This window comes from Anolis sagrei, chromosome 13, assembly GCF_037176765.1.
Source record: "Anolis sagrei isolate rAnoSag1 chromosome 13, rAnoSag1.mat, whole genome shotgun sequence".
NCBI lineage: Eukaryota > Metazoa > Chordata > Lepidosauria > Squamata > Dactyloidae > Anolis > Anolis sagrei.
Window position 1 is genome coordinate 13,716,108 of NC_090033.1, and position 20,111 is coordinate 13,736,218.

Below are 20,111 nucleotides of genomic sequence, written 5' to 3' on the forward strand. Positions count from 1 at the left end.
TCCTATTCCTGGACTACAACTCCCAGCAATCCTCCAGATAGGTAGATTAGATAAAGATAGATAGGTAGGTAGACAGATCAATCAGGAGGACTGCTGGGAGTTGCAGTCCAAGAATAGGTAGAGAAAGAAGAAAGAGGGGAAAGAAGAAGGGAAAGAAAAGGAAAGGGAGGGAAGAGGAAGAGAAGGAAGGAAGGAGAGAAGGAAAGGAAAAAGGGAAGGAAGGAAGGATGGAATGAAGGAAAGAGGGAAGGAAGGAGAGAAGGAAAGGAGAAAAAGAGGGAGGGAAGGTTGACTATAGCAACACGTGGCAGGTACAGCTAGTTATAGAAGAGTTGGAAGAGACCATGTGGACCATCTAGTCCAAGCCACTGCCATGCAATAAAATCACAATCAAAGCACCCATGACAGATGGCCATTCAGCCTTTTTTTAAATCTTCCAAAGAAGCAACTTCCACCAGACAGAGAGTTCCACTGTTGAACAGCTCGTACGGTCAGGAAGTTCTTCCTAATATTCAGGTGGAATCTCCTTTACTGTGATTTGAACCCATTGCAAACAAAATAATCTCCGAAAGTGAGTAAACCCCACTCGATTCCTTAGAAACAATTGGCTACTTTGGGTTCATCTGCACTGTCCTATTTGTGCAGTTTAACCACATGTAACTGCTTGGATGGGATTAATGGGAGTGAGTTTTTCCTTATCTTGGAAATTCTGGAGAGCTTTGTGTGCAAAATCCCGTTTGGTTCCTTCTCACAGGAGGAGGTGGAGCGAGAAATCATCAAACAGGAGGAGAACGTGGATCCTGATTATTGGGAGAAGCTCCTACGGCACCATTACGAGCAGCAGCAGGAGGATCTCGCCCGCAACCTTGGGAAAGGGAAGCGCGTTCGGAAGCAGGTCAACTACAATGACACCTCGCAAGAGGACCAAGGTGATTGCAGGGAGGTCGAGGTCAAACGGGACAGCTGTTCCACTCCAGACCAGGAAAGCCCTCTGACTTTAAACACCACACAGCTGAGTAGAAATGCAATCTGTTTATTGAAGGTATTTAAAAAAGAGTAGCAGTAAAAAAAACCTCTTTAAAAGAATAGGTAAAATCCAATTAGGTAGGAAGATAAGTCCAGGAAATTAGTCCATCAAAGTTCACGAAAAACAAAGTCATTTTAATATCTTCTATAGTAACCTATAGTAAAACTGAAGAACTGGAAACATGAATCAAAGGCACTTAACACATGAATCTATCCAAAGCAAGGCTTCCAAGGAACAGGAAAGAGATCTTGACTTGATTCCAAACAAGACTACAGATCTTGTACTTGGGACTTTTATCTCCTAATTACGCTGTGTCCCAAGCGGCCAGAAATGGGTTTCGTTTTAGCCTTGAATCCCTTATCATTCTTCCTTTGAGCCTGGCAAAACGCCTAAGCAACTGATTAGCTTTTCTATTTTGACTCCTAATTACGCTATGTCCCAATCAGCCAGAAATGGGTTTCGCTTTAGCCTTGAATCCCTTATCATTCTTTCTTTGAGCCTGGCAGAATGCCTAAGCGACTGGTTAGCTTTTCTATTTTGACTCCTAATTACGCTATGTCCCAAGCAGCCAGAAATGGGTTTCGTTTTAGCCTTGAATCCCTTATCATTCTTTCTTTGAGCATGGGAGAACGCCTAAGTGACTGGTTTGCTTTCTTATTCTGACTCCTAATTACGCTATGTCCCAAGCAGCCAGAAACGGGTTTTGTTTTAGCCTTGAATCCCTTATCATTCTTTCTTTGAGCATGGCAGAACACCTAAGCGACTGGTTTGCTTTCCTATTTTGACTAATAACATCCCGTCTATCTACTGGCTCATTAATTTCTGCAGCTGGCCCAGGTGTTGAGCTATTCTCAGGCTCCAAATCATGGGAATTCTCTGGTACCAATTCAGGGAGCACACCATAATCCCCAAACCCTTCAGGAACATTCTCATCAGAAGGGACACTTTGAACAGGAATCCCATTCTCGTTCTCTTCATCAATAGCCACCTCATCATTGGAAACACCATGACCTACATGAACCTCATTGCCATCATTCCCAACATCCAAAGAACACAATCACAGGCTGAACTCCAACAGCGGCAGCCAGATTTTCCCGTACAGGGATTTCACTTCTTCTGAATCTTCTTTTCCAGAGTGGCAGGACGAACTTTCGGACAACCAGTCAGAGTACTCCATTGGCTCTGAAGACGAGGACGAGGACTTTGAGGAGCGGCCTGAAGGTCAGAGTGAGTAGGCCCTGCCCCCAACGGTCAGATCCAGGCTCTCTCCATTTCAAAAAATAAGCTCTCTTTGAGGTCATAAACATGAACAAGTGACTATATCCCGGCTGTTGTCAGGACCAGCAAACATAGACTTAGAGTTAGCACAATTCCAATATTCTGCGCGCAATTACCCCATTAAGTCAAATTGCAGCAGACATTATACTTCTTTTCTTCCTTCTTTCATTCAGTCCAGCGGAGTTGATTGCAGAGGACCATCGCTTCAATGCTGGTAGCCTTTGCTTCTTCCAGCACGCTGACATTTGTCTGCTTGTCTTCCCAAGAGATTTTCAGGACTTTTCAGAGGCAGCGCTGATGGAATCGTTCCAGGAGTTGCATGTGACGTCTGTAGACAGTCCATGTTTCGCAGGCGTATAGCAGGGTTGGGAAGACAATAGCTTTATAAACAAGCACCTTGGTATCCCTATTGATGTCCCGGTCCTCAAACACCCTCTGCTTCATTCGGAAGAATGCTGCACTCGCAGAGCTCAGGCGGTGTTGTATTTCAGTGTCAATGTTGACATCTGTAGACAGTCCATGTTTCGCAGGCATATAGCAGGGTTGAGCGGACAATAGCTTTATAAACAAGCACCTTGGTATCCCTATGGATGTCCCAGTCCTCAAACACTCTCAGCTTCATTCGGAAGAATGCTGCACTTGCAGAGCTCAGACGGTGTTGTATTTCAGTGTCAATGTTGATGTCTGTAAACAGTCCACGTATTGCAGGTGTATAGCAGGGTTGGGAGGACAGTAGCTTTATAAACAAGCACCGTGGTCTCCCTATGGATGTCCCGGTCCTCAAACACTCTTGGCTTCATTCGGAAGAATGCTGCACTCGCAGAGCTCAGACGGTGTTGTATTTCAGTGTCGACATCTGTTGACAGTCCACGTATTGCAGGTGTATAGCAGGGTTGGGAGGACAATAGCTTTATAAACAAGCACCTTGGTATCCCTGCGGACGTCCCAGTCCTCAAACACTCTCGGCTTCATTCGGAAGAATGCTGCACTCGCAGAGCTCAGGCAGTGTTGTATTTCAGTGTCAATGTTGACATCTGTAGACAGTCCATAGCAGGGTTGGGAGGACAGTAGCTTTGTAAACAAGCACTGTGGTCTCCCTATGGATGTCCCAGTCCTCAAACACTCTTGGCTTCATTTGGAAGAATGCTGCACTCGCAGAGCTCAGATGGTGTTGTATTTCAATGTTGACATCTGTAGACAGTAGGCTTGGGTAACCATGGAAAAATTTGGTTCTAAACTCGTTTCGTTTTTAGGGGGTCCTTGCGTTTCGTTTTTTTTTAATAATTCCGAAATTTTCCTTTTAAAAATTTCGAAATATACGAAATTTTGTATAATTACGAATCGATTCGTTAATGGCGGACGCGATTGCGCAATATGCTAAAAAAACCTCCAAATGGGACAGGAGGAACTTCTGAAGCTTCCCTCTCCCTTTGTTGTTGACTGTTGGTGTGATCAAACACACAACAACTATAAAACTTGCACCAGACATGCCAAAATAATTACGAAATAATTACGAAATAATTACGAAATAATTACGAAATAATTACGAAATAAATTGAAAAAATTGTTTCGAATCTAATTTCCTCCTCACACCATTCCTGCATGGCTCAATATTGGATCGTAAGCTAATGTAAATACGAATTAATAACGAATTACGAAATTAACGAACGAAACCACCCAAGCCTAGTAGCTAGCTGTGCTCCACCCCAAATCCACACATATGAAAGTCCCTAAGTGTCACCCTCTCCTTCAAAGGACCCCGGACCCCCCATTGACTTTGGGTTCTTCCAATCTCTTTTAGGTGGCCGGAGGCAATCCCGACGGCAACTGAAGAGTGACCGGGACAAGCCGCTCCCACCGTTGTTGGCACGAGTGGGGGGTAACATTGAGGTAATTAATTATTATTTTACTAGCTATACCCGCCACGCTTCGCTCTGGCCAACCTTCCCTCTCTCTTTCTCTCCTCCTTTCCTTCTTTTCTTTTCTTCCCTTTTTTCTTTCTTTCTCTTCTTCTCTTCCTCTTCCCTTTCTTCCTTGCCTTTTTCCCTTACTCTTTCTCTCCTTTTTTCCTTCCCTACCTCTTTCTTTGCTTCCATCCTTCTCTTTCCTTCTTTGCTTCTCTCCCCCTTTCTCTCCATCGTTCCTTCTCTCCTTCCTTCCTTTCCTCCCTCTTTCTTTCCTTCCCCGCTGGACTCACCATTGTGCCGTCTGTTCCTGTTCTGGCTGGAAGGAGGAGGATGGTCAACGGTCCTTCTCGTGCTTGCTGTATAATCACGCAAGAGGGTCAGGGCCATGGAATTTTTTTGCGTGTATGCGCTGTGTCATTTTCTAACTTTTTTGGATTTTAAATTTTTTTCGCTGTTTTTTTCCCCCCATGATTTTTTGAGTGATGACCACTCCTTAACTTAGTAGGTGTCTTGTGTCCAAATTTGGTGTCAATTCGCCCAGTAGTTTTTGAGTTCTGTTAATCCCACAAACAAACATTACATTTTTATTTATATAGACTAGCTGTACCCGTCACGCATTGCTGTGGCCAACCTCCCCTCCCTCTTTCTTTCCTTCCTTCCCTCTTTCCTTCCTTTCCTCTATTTCTTTCCCTTCCTATTTCTCTTCTTTGTTCCATCTCTACCTGTTTCTCCCCCCCCCCCCCTTCTTTGCTCTTTGGTTGCATCCTTCCTTCCTTCCTTCCTTCCTTCCCTCCCTCCCTGTCTTTCATTCCTTCTCTCCTTCTTTCCCTCTCTTTTTCCTTTCACTTTTTAATTTCCTTCTTCCTTGCTTCTCTATCTTTCTTTCTTTCTTTCCTTTCTTCTTTCCCTCCCTCCTTGTCTCCCTCCTTCCTTCCCCCTTTCCCTCCTTCATTCCTTCCCTCTTTCCCTCGTTACTTCTTGACTGTCCCTTCCATTTAATTTGTATTATATATATATCAGTAACATATATAGTAATCTATATAACAATATATAAAATATTTATATCTTACATAGAAAGAAGGAAAGGAAGAAGGAAGGAGGGAAAGAAGGGAAGGAAAAGAAAGAAGGAGGGATAGGAAGGAAGGAAGGAAGGAAGGGAGGGAAGGAAGGAAGGAGGGGCTGAAGAAAGGAGGGAGGGAAGGAAATGAAGGGGAAGAAAATGAAGAAAGGAAGGAAGGAGAGAAAGAAGGGAAGGAAAAGAAAGAAGGAGGGACAGGAAGGAAGGAAAGAACGAAGAAGAAGGAAGGAGGAAAAGGAAGAAGGGGTTGAAAAAAGGAGGGAGGGAAGGAAATGAAGGGGAAGAAAATGAAGGAAGGAAGGAAGGAGAGAAAGAAGGGAAGGAAAAGAAAGAAGGAGGGACAGGAAGGAAGGAAAGAACGAAGGAGAAGGAAGGAGGAAAAGGAAGGAGGGGTTGAAAAAAGGAGGGAGGGAAGGAAATGAAGGGGAAGAAAATGAAGGAAGGAAGGAAGGAGAGAAAGAAGGGAAGGAAAAGAAAGAAGGAGGGACAGGAAGGAAGGAAAGAAGGAAGGAGAAGGAAGGAGGGAAAGGAAGGAGGGGTTAAAAAAAGGAGGGAGGGAAGGAAATGAAGGGGAAGAAAATGAAGAAAGGAAGGAGAGAAAGAAGGGAAGGAAAAGAAAGAAGGAGGGACAGGAAGGAAGGAAAGAAGGAAGGAGAAGGAAGGAGGGAAAGGAAGGAGGGGTTAAAAAAAGGAGGGAGGGAAGGAAATGAAGGGGAAGAAAATGAAGGAAGGAGAGAAAGAAGGGAAGGAAAAGAAAGAAGGAGGGACAGGAAGGAAGGAAAGAAGGAAGGAGAAGGAAGGAGGGAAAGGAAGGAGGGGTTAAAAAAAGGAAGGAGGGAAGGAAATGAAGGGGAAGAAAATGAAGAAAGGAAGGAAGGAGAGAAAGAAGGGAAGGAAAAGAAAGAAGGAGGGACAGGAAGGAAGGAAAGAAGGAAGGAGAAGGAAGGAGGGAAAGGAAGGAGGGGTTAAAAAAAGGAGGGAGGGAAGGAAATGAAGGGGAAGAAAATGAAGAAAGGAAGGAAGGAGAGAAAGAAGGGAAGGAAAAGAAAGAAGGAGGGACAGGAAGGAAGGAAAGAAGGAAGGAGAAGGAAGGAGGGAAAGGAAGGAGGGGTTGAAAAAAGGAGGGAGGGAAGGAAATGAAGAAAGGGAAAGAAGGAGGAAAGGAAGGGAGGGAAGAAGGAAAGGAAGGAAAGGAAGAAGAAAGGAGGGACGGGAAGGAGGAAAAGAAAGGAAGGAAGGAGAAGGAAGGAGGGAGGGACAGGAAGAAAGGAGGAGGAGAGGAAAGGAAGGAAGGAAGAAAAGGAAAGGGAGGGAGGGAGGAAAGAAAGGAAGGGAGTGTGGCAGAGGCAGCTACCTCCTGTGTGTGTGTGTGTGTGTGTTAAATGTGTGCTCGTGTTGCCGGAGACAGGCGAGCAGGTCAGACAGAAAGGAAAGAGTTAGAAAAGAAAGAAGGGTCTACAGAAAATCCGTCCCCCACCCGCTGGCCTCTTCCAACAGGGAAAGCTGGAGGAGGAGGAGACCACCCTCCTGGCATAGCAGGGAAAGAGAAGGGGCTCCATGCGGCAAGCCTCCCCCTCCACTCCCATGGTGCCCACTCTCGCTTGTGTGTGTGTGTGTGTGTGTGTGTGTGGCCATGCACATGTGCCTGGCTCCTCAAGCTTTAACGGCCAGCTGTTTCCCCGTGAGGAGGAGGGGGCGTGGCCATGGGTCTTTTTAGACATGCAGTTTCTCCTTTGTGGACATGCAGTTCAGAAGTCCTTTCTGCTTTTTTTTTTCGTGGGGTTTTTTGAGTGGAGAACATACATTGGGTTGTTAGGTGTATCGTGTCCAAATTTGGTGCCAATTCATCCAGGGGTTTTTGAGTTCTGTGAATACCACAAACGAACATTACGTTTTTATTTATATAGATTATTTACAATATTTCTATCCCGCCTTTCTCAAATCTGAAGGTGGCCATTCGATGCCTTGCTTTGCTCTATCTCTGGTCTAGAGGAGCCCCATTATAAAGTTTGGATTAGAAACCGGAGCAGATTGGCCCCCGCCTCATTGTTGTTCCTTTTGCCTTGTTTTGCAGGTTCTGGGTTTCAACGCCCGCCAGCGCAAGGCCTTCCTGAATGCCATCATGCGATGGGGAATGCCTCCCCAGGACGCCTTCAACTCCCACTGGCTGGTGCGGGACCTGCGGGGGAAAAGCGAGAAGGAGTTTCGGTACCGGAAAGCCCCACCGCCTTTCTAGATTACCAGTTGAAACAGTTGGGAGGGAACCCCAAGGGTCATCTAGTCCAATCCCATAATGAATGCTGACCTGTGCCACACACGGTTTAGTAAACACACAGATTCAGGTTTTCATCCAAAAATATATATATCAGGAGACTGTAATCTTCACCGTTGTGCTATTTCCAGTAGGGCTGGGCGGTTTCGTTTCGTTAATTCGTAATTCGTTAATAATTCGTTAATTTTTTCAATTACAAAACGATAACGAACCATTCTGGAGCAATTTTTTAAAAAAACGATTTTTTAAACACGTTTTGTAAATGCTTCGTATTTCGTTATTGTATTCGTTTTGTTATTGTTCTGAGGTCGTTTCGTTATTATTTCCGCATGTCTGGGGCAAGTTTTTTGTTTAATTAGTGAAAAAAAATTATAATATCACACCAACAGTCAAGAACAGAGGGAGAGGGAAGCTTCAGAAGTTTTTGGAGGTTTTTAAGCGTATTTCGCGGTCGCGTCCGCCATTAACGAATCGATTTGTTATTGTTTCGGAAATCGATTCGTTAATGTTTTGTAATTTTTTTCACATTTACGAAATTTCGTAAATATCGAACTTTTTAAAAGGAAAATTTTGTAATTATTTTAAATATCGAAACAAAAAAACCCCCCAAATACAAATCGGTTTTAGAAACAAATTTTTCCGTTGTTACCCAGGCCTAATTTCTAGCATATGCAGATCTACAATCAGATTTGTACTTACAAACGATCCTCAGAGAGTCACACACAGAGAGATACTCCCTTACTGACTTGTCGTCAGTAAGGGACAAATGTTTGATGCAACCTCTTGTCATAAAGCTCACATTATTATGACTCAGCCACTTCTAGGTGTGTCATCATGACTTTCTCAGGTGTGATCGCATGTCCATCAGAACTGTATTTTCACATAGATTCAATGCTGATGCATCTCTATTAGGGCTGGGTAACAACGGAAAAATTTGTTTCTAAACTCGTTTCGTTTTTAGAGGGTCCATTGCATTTCGTTTTTTTAAAGAATTCCGAATTGTTCTTTAAAATTTTTTCGTTATTTACGAAATTTCGTAAATTTCGAATTGATTCGTTAATGGCGGACGCGATTGCGCAATATGCTAAAAAAACCTCCAAATGGGACAGGGGGAACTTCTGAAGCTTCCCTCTCCCTCTGTTGTTGACTGTTGGTGTGATAAAACAAACAACGATAAAATTTGCTCCAGACATGCGAAAATAATTACGAAATAATTATGAAATAATTTCGAAATAATTACGAAATAATAACGAAATAATTACGAAATAAATTCAAAAAATTGTTTCGAATCTAATTTACTCCTCACACTATTCCTGCATGGCTCAATATTGGATTGTAAGCTAATTTAAATACGAATTAATAACGAATTACGAAATTAACGAACGAAACCGCCCAAGACTAGTAGTTAGCTGTGCTCCACCCCAAATCCACACATATGAAAGTCCCTAGGTGTCACCCTGTTTTTCAAAGGTCTCCGGACCCCCCATTGACTTTGGGTTCTTCCAATCTGTTTTAGGTGGCCGGAGGCAATTATAATATTATAATATTATTATATTATATATTATTATATTATATTATTATTATATTATTATTATAATAATATTATATTATATTATTGTATATTATATTATTATATATTATATTATATTATTATAATATTATTATATTATATTACGAAAATAATTACGAAATAATTACGAAAATTGGAAAAATTGTTTCGATTCTTAATTACTCCTCACACTATTCCAAAATGGCTCAATATCGGATCGTAAGCTAAAACCGCTGTGAGTCGCCCTCGGGCTTGAGATACAGCGGTATACAAGAATAGTAAATAAATAAATAAATAAAATAAATTTAAATACGAATTAATAACGAATTCCGAAATTAACGAACGAAACCGCCCAAGCCTACTATTTCCAGCATATGCAGATCCACAATCAGATTCGTACTTACAAACGATCCTCAGAGAGTCACACACAGAGAGATACTCCCTTACTGACTTGTCCTCAGTAAGGGACAAATGTTTGATGCAACCTCTTGTCATAAAGCTCACATGATTATGACTCAGCCACTTCTAGGTGTGTCGTCATGACTTTCTCAGGTGTGATCGCATGTCCATCAGAACTGTATTTTCACATAGATTCAATGCTGAGGCATCTCTATCTAACGCAATGCCCATCCAATCCCTGCTTAAAGATCTCCAAAGAAGGAGACTCCTATCACCCTCCAAGGCAATCCATTCCCCTGTTGAACCATTCCTAGGGCCAAGGAGTTCTTCCTAATGTTTAGCTGGAACTCTTTTCTTGTATTTACAACCTGTCAAGGTCAGACGCCAGCCAATTAAAGAAGTATAGTTTATTGCTCACACAAACACAAAACAGTAGACCTGGGTAACAACGGAAAAATTTGTTTCTAAAATCGATTCGTTTTTTGGGGGGTTTTGTGTTTCGTTATTTAAAATAATTACAAAATTTTCCTTTTAAAAAGTTCGATATTTATGAAATTTCGTAAATGTGAAAAAATTACAAAACATTAACGAATCGATTTCCGAAACAATAACGAATCGATTCGTTAATGGCGGACGCGACCGCGAAATACGCTAAAAAACCTCCAAAAACTTCTGAAGCTTCCCTCTCCCTCTGTTGTTGACTGTTGGTGTGATATTATAATTTTTTTTCACTAATTAAACAAAAAACTTGCCCCAGACATGCGGAAATAATAACGAAATGACCTCAGAACAATAACGAAACGAATACAATAACGAAATACGAAGCATTTACAAAACGTGTTTAAAAATTCGTTTTTTTAAAAAATGGTTCGTTATCGTTTTGTAATTGAAAAAATTAACGAATTATTAACGAATTACGAATTAACGAAACGAAACCGCCCAGCCCTACAAAACAGCCCAAAACAAAACCACAGGGCAAAAAACACTTAGTCTTCAGTGTGAAATAGTTCAAAAAAGGCAAAAGAACCCACAAAACACCAACCGGAATATAACTTGGATTATCCAGAGATATAATCCGGGTAAAACACAAAATGCTTAATTCAGCTCTAACTTGCTGACAAATAACAGAAGCAAAACAAACTGTTGAATGATGTTCACAGCCACTCTAATAAGCAGCAGCTTTTCAAGGGTTGCAAAATGTAACCCGAGCCTCAAGCACTGTAGGAAATGCCACGCTGAACTGCCAGGCTGAAATGCCAGGCTGGAATGCAGGAATGCAGGGAGGATGATAACGCCAACTCCAGAAAAACAGCCGCAGACGTGGAAGGGAGAGTAACACCGATAGTTGAAGTCCAGTCCAGTCCAGTCCGAAGGGAAACAAATAGCTGCAAGGTCAGGTCCCAATCCAATGGAAGTCACAAGGAGCCAAAGCAACGGGGGCAATACGGCTCATGCAAATATCAAAGCAGTGCAGTCCAGCAGAAACCCACACAGTTCCAGCCCCCTTTGCTACTTAAACCCAGAGCATAACTTACATCCCAAAGTCTTCTTCCAAACCCGTCTTCTGTAACACAACGATCCAGAAATCACCCAATAAGACACCTTGCCGATTGCAAACACTCCCATTTTATCTACAGTGGAGAGGAGGAGGAAGAGGAAGGTAAAGAGGGCAAGGAGGGAAGAAGAGCCACCCCTTCACCCTCTTTACCTTCTGCTTCCTCGCCACCACTGGGGCCTCTTGCTGCAGAGGCGGCGCAGGGCCCAAGTGGCGGCAAGAGGCCCAGGTGGCAACAAGGAGGAGGAGGAAGAAGAAGAAGAGGAAGGTAAAGAGGGTGAAGGAGCGGCTTTTCTTCCCTCCTCGCCCTCTTTACCTTCCTCTTCCTCCTCGTCACCAGCAGCAAGAGGCTCCAGCGGCGGAGAGGAGGAGGAAGAGGAAGGTAAAGAGGAGGCGGCTCATCTTCCCACCTCACTACAGTGTTCCCTCGCTACGTATATATATATATCCCACGAAACAGCGAGTTCGCGGTAAGTGAACCGCAAAATAGCAAGGGAACACTGTATTCTTCACTCCCGTTTTCCTTGCATGTACTATTAACTATTACTATTCGCAAATTTAACATTCTATTGATTTCTCCTTCAATTATTCGCTAGTATTCTTGAACTCGATTGCATTCCCATATCATGTGATTAATCTTCCTCCTTGAGATTTTACCAATCTTGAGATTTTACCAATCTCAAGATTGGTAAAGAAAACAAAACATGAAAGTTGTGCAGGAGTTCTGTACCATTTTTGTAACATTTTCCTTCTTGCTTCCCTTAATACATTGTACTTTTCTATTGCTTATTTCCCTTTGGATGTCAACAAAATTCTTTCTTAACCTTCTTTGGCTTTCTTAGCAAAATTCCGTTCTTTTCCGCTCCCGTCCCACCGCCTTGTTTCCTCTGCAGAGCTTATGTCTCCCTGTTCATGCGCCATTTGTGCGAGCCAGGAGCGGACGGTGCCGAGACCTTTGCGGATGGCGTTCCCCGGGAAGGGCTGTCACGCCAACACGTCCTGACCCGCATTGGTGTCATGTCACTGGTCCGGAAGAAGGTGGGTGAGACCTTGGCATGCAGGTTCCATATTGCACAATTTATTACGCTCAAGAGATCAGAAAAACAACAACAAATAGAACCGAATAAACAATATCGATAACAAAGTCACTGTTGTATTTCAGCCTCTGATTGTGTCTAATGATCGGGTTGCTTTGGATTATGGGAATTACAATGTTGTGTCTAATGAGCTGGTTGTTTTGGATGGCGAAAATTATTTTATTTATTTTATTTACAGCTTTTATATTCCACCCTTCTCACCCCACAGGGGACTCAGTGTACACATATATGGCAAACATTTAATGCAAATTTTTTTACATACAAACATATACAGACATACACAAAGGCTATTTAACTTTTTCTGGCCACCAGGGGAGCTGTCGCTTTCATCGTCCATCTGCAACGCTGATGAAGCACTTCCGCATTCCCCGCATGCTTCCCCGCTGGAATGCTTTGCTGGAGTCTTCTTTATGGCGTCATAAATGACAATGTTTTCCATGTTCAAGTTGATTCCTCTGATGGGAATGGGGATGTTGGTCTGTTTTCTGGGCCTGGTTTTATCGATGTGGGGCCCCAAATGCAGTTCAGTTGCTGCAAAGGGATTCTCGTGGTCTTGAGCCTGGGAAAGGCTCTGCCCTGGTCAGTTATTTCCAGGTGCAGATTTTAATGAAACGAGTTCCCATTCTCACTCCCATTGAAGATTTGTGCCGAACAGACCAATGCAAAATTGGACCATTTGTGCATTCTATATATGGATGATTGGTTGGTAGCTTTAAAATGTTCCTTTAGGGTACCTCTTCCCAACCTCCATTTGCTGATTGGATTTGGATTGGTCTTGTGCCTCAGGTTTCCATCTTACATCCCTTTCACTTCACTTCATTTCACATCCCTTTCCCCCTCTTTCTCCCAGGTTCAAGAGTTTGAGCCCGTGAACGGGAAATATAGTACTCCAGACCATATTCCTGAAGGCTCGGAGATCAAGAAGTGTGGTGAAACACCCTCTTCGGACCCAAACACCCCCGTCCCAGCTAGTCCAGCTCATGCCCAAACGGGAGCCGCGATTCAGCCAGGTAATCAAAGAAGATTTACATTAGGCTATACGATAGTCCGCATTGGAATTGAACCAGACTTGGCACACAGGACTCCCATGACCCACAGAAAACACTAGAAGGGTTTGGTGGGCATTGACTTTGAGTTTTGGAGTTGTAGTTCACATCCAGAGAGCACTGTGGAGCACTGTGGAGAGAGCATCTAGAGGCTATACAATAGTCCGCATTGAGGGTTTGTGCAAAATGAATAAGTCTTTGAGGACTGTAAGAAAACAACTTGGATACTAAGGGTGTGAAAAATTATCATTATTCCTTGTAAGTCAGTGTTTCTCAACCTGGGGGTCGGGACTCCTGTGGGGGGTCGTGAGGTGGGTTTCAGGGGGGTCACCAAAGACCATCAGAAAACACATATTTCTGATGGTCTTAGGAACCCTTTTGGCAGAGAAGGCTGAAGATCTCTCTGCCTGTTCTTCTCTTCCTTTTTGGTGTTGGTGAACTACAACTCCCAGAATCCAAAAACAGTTCTCCCCAACCCCACCCAATGTTGGCCATGTAGGTAGTATGCCATGTTTGGTGCAGATCCATTGTGAGCTGGATTCAGAGAGCTCTTTGATTGTAGGTGAACTATAACCTCCCAGCAATTCCCAAATGTCAAGGTCTGTTTTCTCCAAATTTCATCAGTGTTCACATTTGGGCATATTGAGTATCCGTGCCAAGTTTGGTCCAGATCTATCATTGTTTGAGTCCACAGTGCTCTCTGGATGTAGGTGAACTACAACTCCCAAACTCAAGGTCAATGCCCACCAAACCCTTCTAGTGTTTTCTGTGGGTCATGGGAGTCCTGTGTGCCAAGTTTGGTTCAATTCCATCGTTGGTGGAGTTCAGAATGCTCTTTGATTGTAGGTGAACTATAAATCCCAGCAGCTACAACTCCCAAATGACAAAATCAATTTTTTTTGAGTGAAGGGCATACACTGGGTTGTTAGGGGTCTTGTGTCCAAATTTGGTGTCAATTTGTCCATTGGTTTTTGAATTCTGTTAATCCTACAAACTCCACCAGTGTTCACATTTGGGCATATTGAGTATCTGTGCCAAGTTTGGTCCAGATCCATCATTGTTGGAATCCACAGTGCTCTCTGGATGTGAACTACAACTCCAAAACTCAAGGTCAATGCCCACCAAACCCTTCTAGTGTTTTCTGTGGGTCATGGGAGTCCTGTGTGCCAAGTTTGGTTCAATTCCATCATTGGTGGAGTTCAGAATGCTCTTTGATTGTAGGTGAACTATAAATCCCAGGAACTACAATTCCCAAATGACAAAATCAATGTTTTTGAGTGATGTTCACGCCTTCAGTTAGTAAGCATCTTGTGGCCAAATTTGGCAGCAGTTTGTCCGTTGGTTTTTGAGTTATGATGTCACTCAAAACTAATGACTTATGACTATGAATAACTAAACTAATGACTGAGATGAAGGGCTAGAAGGCAGGATCATCAAGTTTGCAGACGACACCAAATTGGGAGAGCCAATACTCCAGAGGACAGGAGCAGGATTCAAAACGATCTTGACAGATTAGAGAGATGATTGGCCAAAACTAACAAAATGAAGTTCAACAGGGACAAATGCAAGAGACTCCACTTTGGCAGGAAAAACGAAATGCAAAGATATAGAATAGGGGACAATGATGCCTGTCTCGAGAGCAGTACGTGTGAAAAAGATCTTGGAGTCCTCGTGGACAACAAGTTAAACATGAGCCAGGAATGTGATGTGGCAGCAAAAAAAGCCAATGGGATTTTGGCCTGCATCAAGAGGAGCCTAGTGTCTAGATCTAGGGAAGTCATGCTCCCCATGCTCTATTCCGCTTTGGTTAGACCACGTTACCTGGAATATTGTGTCCAATTTTGGGCACCACAATTCAAGAGAGATATTGACAAGCTGGAATGTGTCCAGAGGAGGGCGACTAAAATAATCAAGGGTCTGGAGAACAAGCCCTATGAGGAGCGGCTTAGGGAACTGGGCATGTTTAGCCTGAAGAAGAGAAGGCTGAGAGGAGATATGATAGCCATGTATAAATATGTGAGAGGAAGCCACAGGGAGGAGGAGGGAGCAAGCTTGTTTTCTGCTTCCTTGGAGACTAGGACGCGGAACAATGGCTTCAAACTACAAGAGAGGAGATTCCATCTGAACATGAGGAAGAACTTCCTGACTGTGAGAGCCGTTCAGCAGTGGAACTCTCTGCCCTGGAGTGTGGTGGAGGCTCCTTCTTTGGAAGCTTTTAAACAGAGGCTGGATGGCCATCTGTCAGGGGTGATTTGAATGCAATATTCCTGCTTCTTGGCAGAATGGGGTTGGACTGGATGATGGCCCATGAGGTCTCTTCCAACTCTTTGATTCTATGATTCTAACAGAGCATTTTTATATAGATACATGTTAATTTTGAGCTCCACCACATGCATTTTCATTCTTTTCCATAGTTTCGGACAAAGCAGAACCGCAACCGGGGCTTTCCGAAGAGAAGGAACAAAGCGAATCATGGGCCAAGAAGGACAACCAGGTAAAGTGCCATGCAAAAATCAAGTCTCACTTGAATTAACTTCCTGTATTGACATCCAAGACTACGCATGTCGTTTTGGTTTCGGCATCTGTTGAAAACCCATGTGATTCCGCACTAGGACATGGGTATCTGCACAAACTGAAAATCACAACCAAATTGACTTTCTAGGCCTGGGTAACAACGCAAAAATTTGTTTCTAAAATCGATTTGTATTTGGGGGTTTTTTTTGTTTCGATATTTAAAATAATTACAAAATTTTCCCTTAAAAAAGTTCGGTATTTACGAAATTTCGTTAATATTTACAAAACATTTTGTAAAGATGGCACCCTTTTTTTTTCAATATTTTTTCAATATTTTTTTAATTTAATTATTAATTTAGTAGAATAGGGAGGAGAAATTATTATTAAGGAGGGAAGGCAGGCACTCACTCTGGCGGGCCCTCAAGCGCTGCCGCCGAGTCGGGCCCGGCTCCTCCGAAGCAATGCGAAATTGGGAGAAGGGCTCCCCAAAGGCCATCTAGCCCAGCCCTCCGCTAAGGAATTGGGAGAATGAAGCACACCCACCGCAAAGGTGAGGAAGGAGGGACGGGCCGCCTTCCCGCTGAGGGTCGCTCGCCCTCTCGCTCGCTTGCTCAGCTGGCGCCTTCCCCGCCCTCTCCTCCTCCTCCTCCTCCTCCTCCTCTTTCAGGCTCTGCCTCTGATTGGCTAAGGAGAGGAGAGAGAGGAGAGCTCCCAGCAAGCATCATCTAGCCATCTTACGTATTTCCAAAATGGACGGAAATACAAAATTTTTTGGCGCATGCCGTTTCGATATTTAAAAACACTTCCGGGTTTAAAAATAAGTTTTGTAATCGTTTTGTAATTGCTAAAATTAACGAATATTTAACGAATTACAAAATTAACGAACGAAACCGCCCAGGCCTACTTTCTATATATGCAATTAAAATCTTTTCAAATTTTGAGATTGTCGGCTTCAGCGCCGGGAGATCTGAGCATTAGGGCTGGGCGGTTTCGTTTCGTAATTTCGTAATTCGTTTAAAATTCTTTTTTTTATAACGAAGCGATAACGAACCATTCAGGAGCAACTAAAAAACGAAACGAATTTTTAAATTCGTTTCGTAATTGTCTTTTTTTTATATAATAATTTTTATTAAATACATTTTCTCTTTTGCTTATACATAAAACCAGAGGGGAGGGTTTGGGGTACTGTTTGGCCAAGTCTATACAAAGAGTTCCAAACAGGGATGGGGGAGGGGGGGGGGTGCAGGGTCTACAAGGATGGGGGTGATAGGAGTAAGGTGGGGAGGGGGGGGGGTTCAGCTTCCAATCTTCTTCTCCATTTTTCCTCTATTCTTCTGTTTCATTTTGCTTGTAGAAAAATCTTCACTCCACTTCTATTGTGCTTTTTAATATAATGTTTTTTCTTCTAATTCCTATCTCATCTATATTGCTTTCCTATATCCTACTATTCCTTTTCTTTTCACCAGTTTTTCAGTTTGTTTTCTTGTTTCGAATTCGTTTTGTATTCGTTTCATTATCGTTTTGAAATCGTTTCGTTATTATTTCCGCATGTCTGGGGCACGTTTTATATGTTGTTTGTTTAATCAGTGAAAAAAAATTATAAATATCACACCAACAGTCAACAACAGAAGGAGAGGGAAGCTTCAGAAGTTCCCCCTGTCCCATTTGGAGGTTTTTTAGCGTATTGCACGGTCGCGTCCGCCATTAACGAATCGATTCGTAATTGTTTCGTATTGTTTTGTAATTTCCAAAATTTCGTAAATATCGAACTTTTTAAAAGAAAAATTTCGGAATTCTTTTAAAAATCGAAACACAAAAACCCCCAAAAAACGAATCGATTTTAGAAACAAATTTTTACGTGGTTGCCCAGCCCTACTGAGCATCCCTTGCTTGCGTACTGTGTTAGAATCCTTTCGAAATCTAGGTGTTACTTGTGTTGGAAACTTGATTCGTGGGGCAGAAACAGGTCAGGTTTTGCATTGTGTTCAGGCACCAGGGAATGGCGAAAAGACAGAGGAGAAGGACGCGGTATCAGCGGCAGAGAGCCAAGCAAAATCCGGAGAGGAAAGCACCACCACGGAGAGGACAGAGGCCTTGGCAGAGCCGCCGGTGCAAGGTGAGTTTCATGCAAAAATACAAAGTCGACCTTATTAAAGAAGGAGACTTTCTGGTCTTTGCAAACCCACGGATGTATCCTAACTATTGAATTTAGGTGTCGTAGAAAAATCCATTCTTTAGCATGCGCTAGGAAAAGTTAGAAGAAGTTAAGGCATAGATACATAAAACTATAGTAGCTCTCTAGTCTACCATATGTGTGATTTCCACAGGGACCACGATGGAGAAGTATGGTTACAGGTAACCATGTTTCTCTGTGTAGTCATCTGTGGAATTTGCACATCCCCGCCCATCCTCCCCGCTGTTGTCATGCCTTGGTCCTTCTGTCTGCCATGCGCGACGGAAGAACTGAAGCATAGCCCCTCCCACGGGCTATATATACTCTCAAGGGGAGAGTGGGCGGGGCTACCACCAAAAAGTTTCAAATATTATTCTGCGCAGGTGCAGAAAATAAGGCATAGATATATAAAATCCTAGAGTAGAGACCTTCCAGTCAAGTTAACGTAATATCCAGAGGTTGGAACTACAGTGTTCCCTCACTTATTGCGGGTGTTACCTTGCAAGACACCCGCGATAAGTGAAATTCCACAAAGTAGGGACACCCCCTCCCTTGCCCTCTTTACCTTCCTCTTCCTTTTCCTCGTCATCACCTGGGCCTCTTGCCACCACTTCTGGAGCGATTGAGGAGGCAGTGGTGGCATCGTGGGGCCCCAGTGGTGGCGAGGAGGAAGAGGAAGGCAAAGAGGGCGAGGGAGCAGTTCTTCTTCCCTCCTCGCCCTCTTTACCTTCCACTTCCTTCTCCTCCTTGTCGCCTGGGCCTCTTGCCACCGGTTCTGGAGCAATTGAAGAGGCAGCGGAGGCGTTGGGACCCCCCGGTGATGGCGAGGAGAAGGAAGGGAAGGCAAAGAGCGTGAGGGAGCAGTTCTTCTTCTCTTCTCGCCCTCTTTACCTTCCTCTTCTTTCTCCTCATCATCGCCTGGGGCTCTTACCATCGCTTCTGGAGCAATTGAAGAGGCAGCGGATGTGTCGCAGGGTGCCGATAGTGGCAAGGAGGAGGAAGAGGAAGGCAAAGAAGGCGAGGAAGCGGTTCTTCTTCCCTCCCTGCACTCTTTACCTTCTTCTTCCTTCTCCTCGTCACCTGGACCTCTTGCCACCACTTCTGGAGCAATTGAGGAGGCAGCGGAGACGTCGTGGGGCCCCAGTGGTGGCAAGGAGGAGGAAGGGAAAGGCAAAGAGGGTGAGGGAGCAGTTCTTCTTCCCTCCTCACCCTCTACCTTTCTCTTCCTCCTCCTTGTCACCTCCTTTCCCACCAACAGGGTCAGTCCCACCACCACGGCTGCTGCTGCTCCAAGTAGCAGCAGGAGGCCCAGGTGGCACCGAGAAGGAGAAGGAAGGTAAAGAGGGCAAGGAGAGAAGAGGAGCCCTCTTTACCTTCCTCTTCCACATTTCTTCTTCCCTCCTTGCCCTCTTTACCTTCCTCTTCCCCGTCTCTTCTTCCCTCCTTGCCCTCTTTACCTTCCTCTTCCCCGTCTCGTCTTCCCTCCTTGCCCTCGTTACCTTCCTCTTCCCCGTCTCTTTTTCCATCCTTGCCCTCGTTACCTTCCTCTTCCCCGTCTCTTTTTCCCTCCTTGCCCTCGTTACCTTCCTCTTCCCCGTCTCTTCTTCCCTCCTTGCCCTCGTTACCTTCCTCTTCACCGTCTCTTTTTCCCTCCTTGCCCTCGTTACCTTCCTCTTCACCGTCTCTTCTTCCCTCCTTGCCCTCGTTACCTTCCTCTTCACCGTCTCTTCTTCCCTCCTTGCCCTCGTTACCTTCCTCTTCCCCGTCTCTTCTTCCCTCCTTGCCCTCGTTACCTTCCTCTTCCCCGTCTCTTTTTCCCTCCTTGCCCTCGTTACCTTCCTCTTCCCCGTCTCTTTTTCCCTCCTTGCCCTCGTTACCTTCCTCTTCCCCGTCTCTTTTTCCCTCCTTGCCCTCTTTACCTTCTTCTTCCCCATCTCTTCTTCCCTCCTTGCCCACTTTACCTTCCTCTTCCTCGTCTCTTCTTCCCTCCTTGCCCTCGTTACCTTCCTATTCCTCCTTCTCATCACCGCCTGGGCCTCTTGCCGCCACTTGGCCGGGCCTGTTGTCGGGAAAGGTTACCATTGGTGGCTGCCCTCCTTGATGGCGGAAGGGGTCGGGAAGAGCGAAAAAGCCGATCGAAGAGGTGGTGGAGGCCCAGGCAGTGACAAGTTTCCTCTCTCTCTCTCTTTCTCAGTGTTCCCTCAGTACATAAAGTC

At 44.2% G+C, this 20,111-nt stretch overlaps 1 protein-coding gene across 4 annotated transcripts in view; it reads left to right on the forward strand.

Moving 5' to 3' along the window:
• Positions 1-20,111, forward strand: part of CHD5 (chromodomain helicase DNA binding protein 5) — a 105,290-nt gene that overhangs the window by 55,990 nt on the left and 29,189 nt on the right. For 3 of the 4 annotated variants that reach the window (XM_067472800.1, XM_067472803.1, XM_067472801.1), the window contains exons 26-33: positions 755-929; positions 2,162-2,254; positions 4,107-4,195; positions 7,365-7,498; positions 11,959-12,103; positions 13,013-13,172; positions 15,623-15,702; positions 17,712-17,838. In XM_067472800.1, coding sequence (XP_067328901.1) covers positions 755-929; positions 2,162-2,254; positions 4,107-4,195; positions 7,365-7,498; positions 11,959-12,103; positions 13,013-13,172; positions 15,623-15,702; positions 17,712-17,838 — 1,003 coding nt within the window. The remainder of the gene's footprint in view (positions 1-754; positions 930-2,161; positions 2,255-4,106; positions 4,196-7,364; positions 7,499-11,958; positions 12,104-13,012; positions 13,173-15,622; positions 15,703-17,711; positions 17,839-20,111) is intronic. The other variant, XM_067472802.1, reaches the window with a different exon arrangement.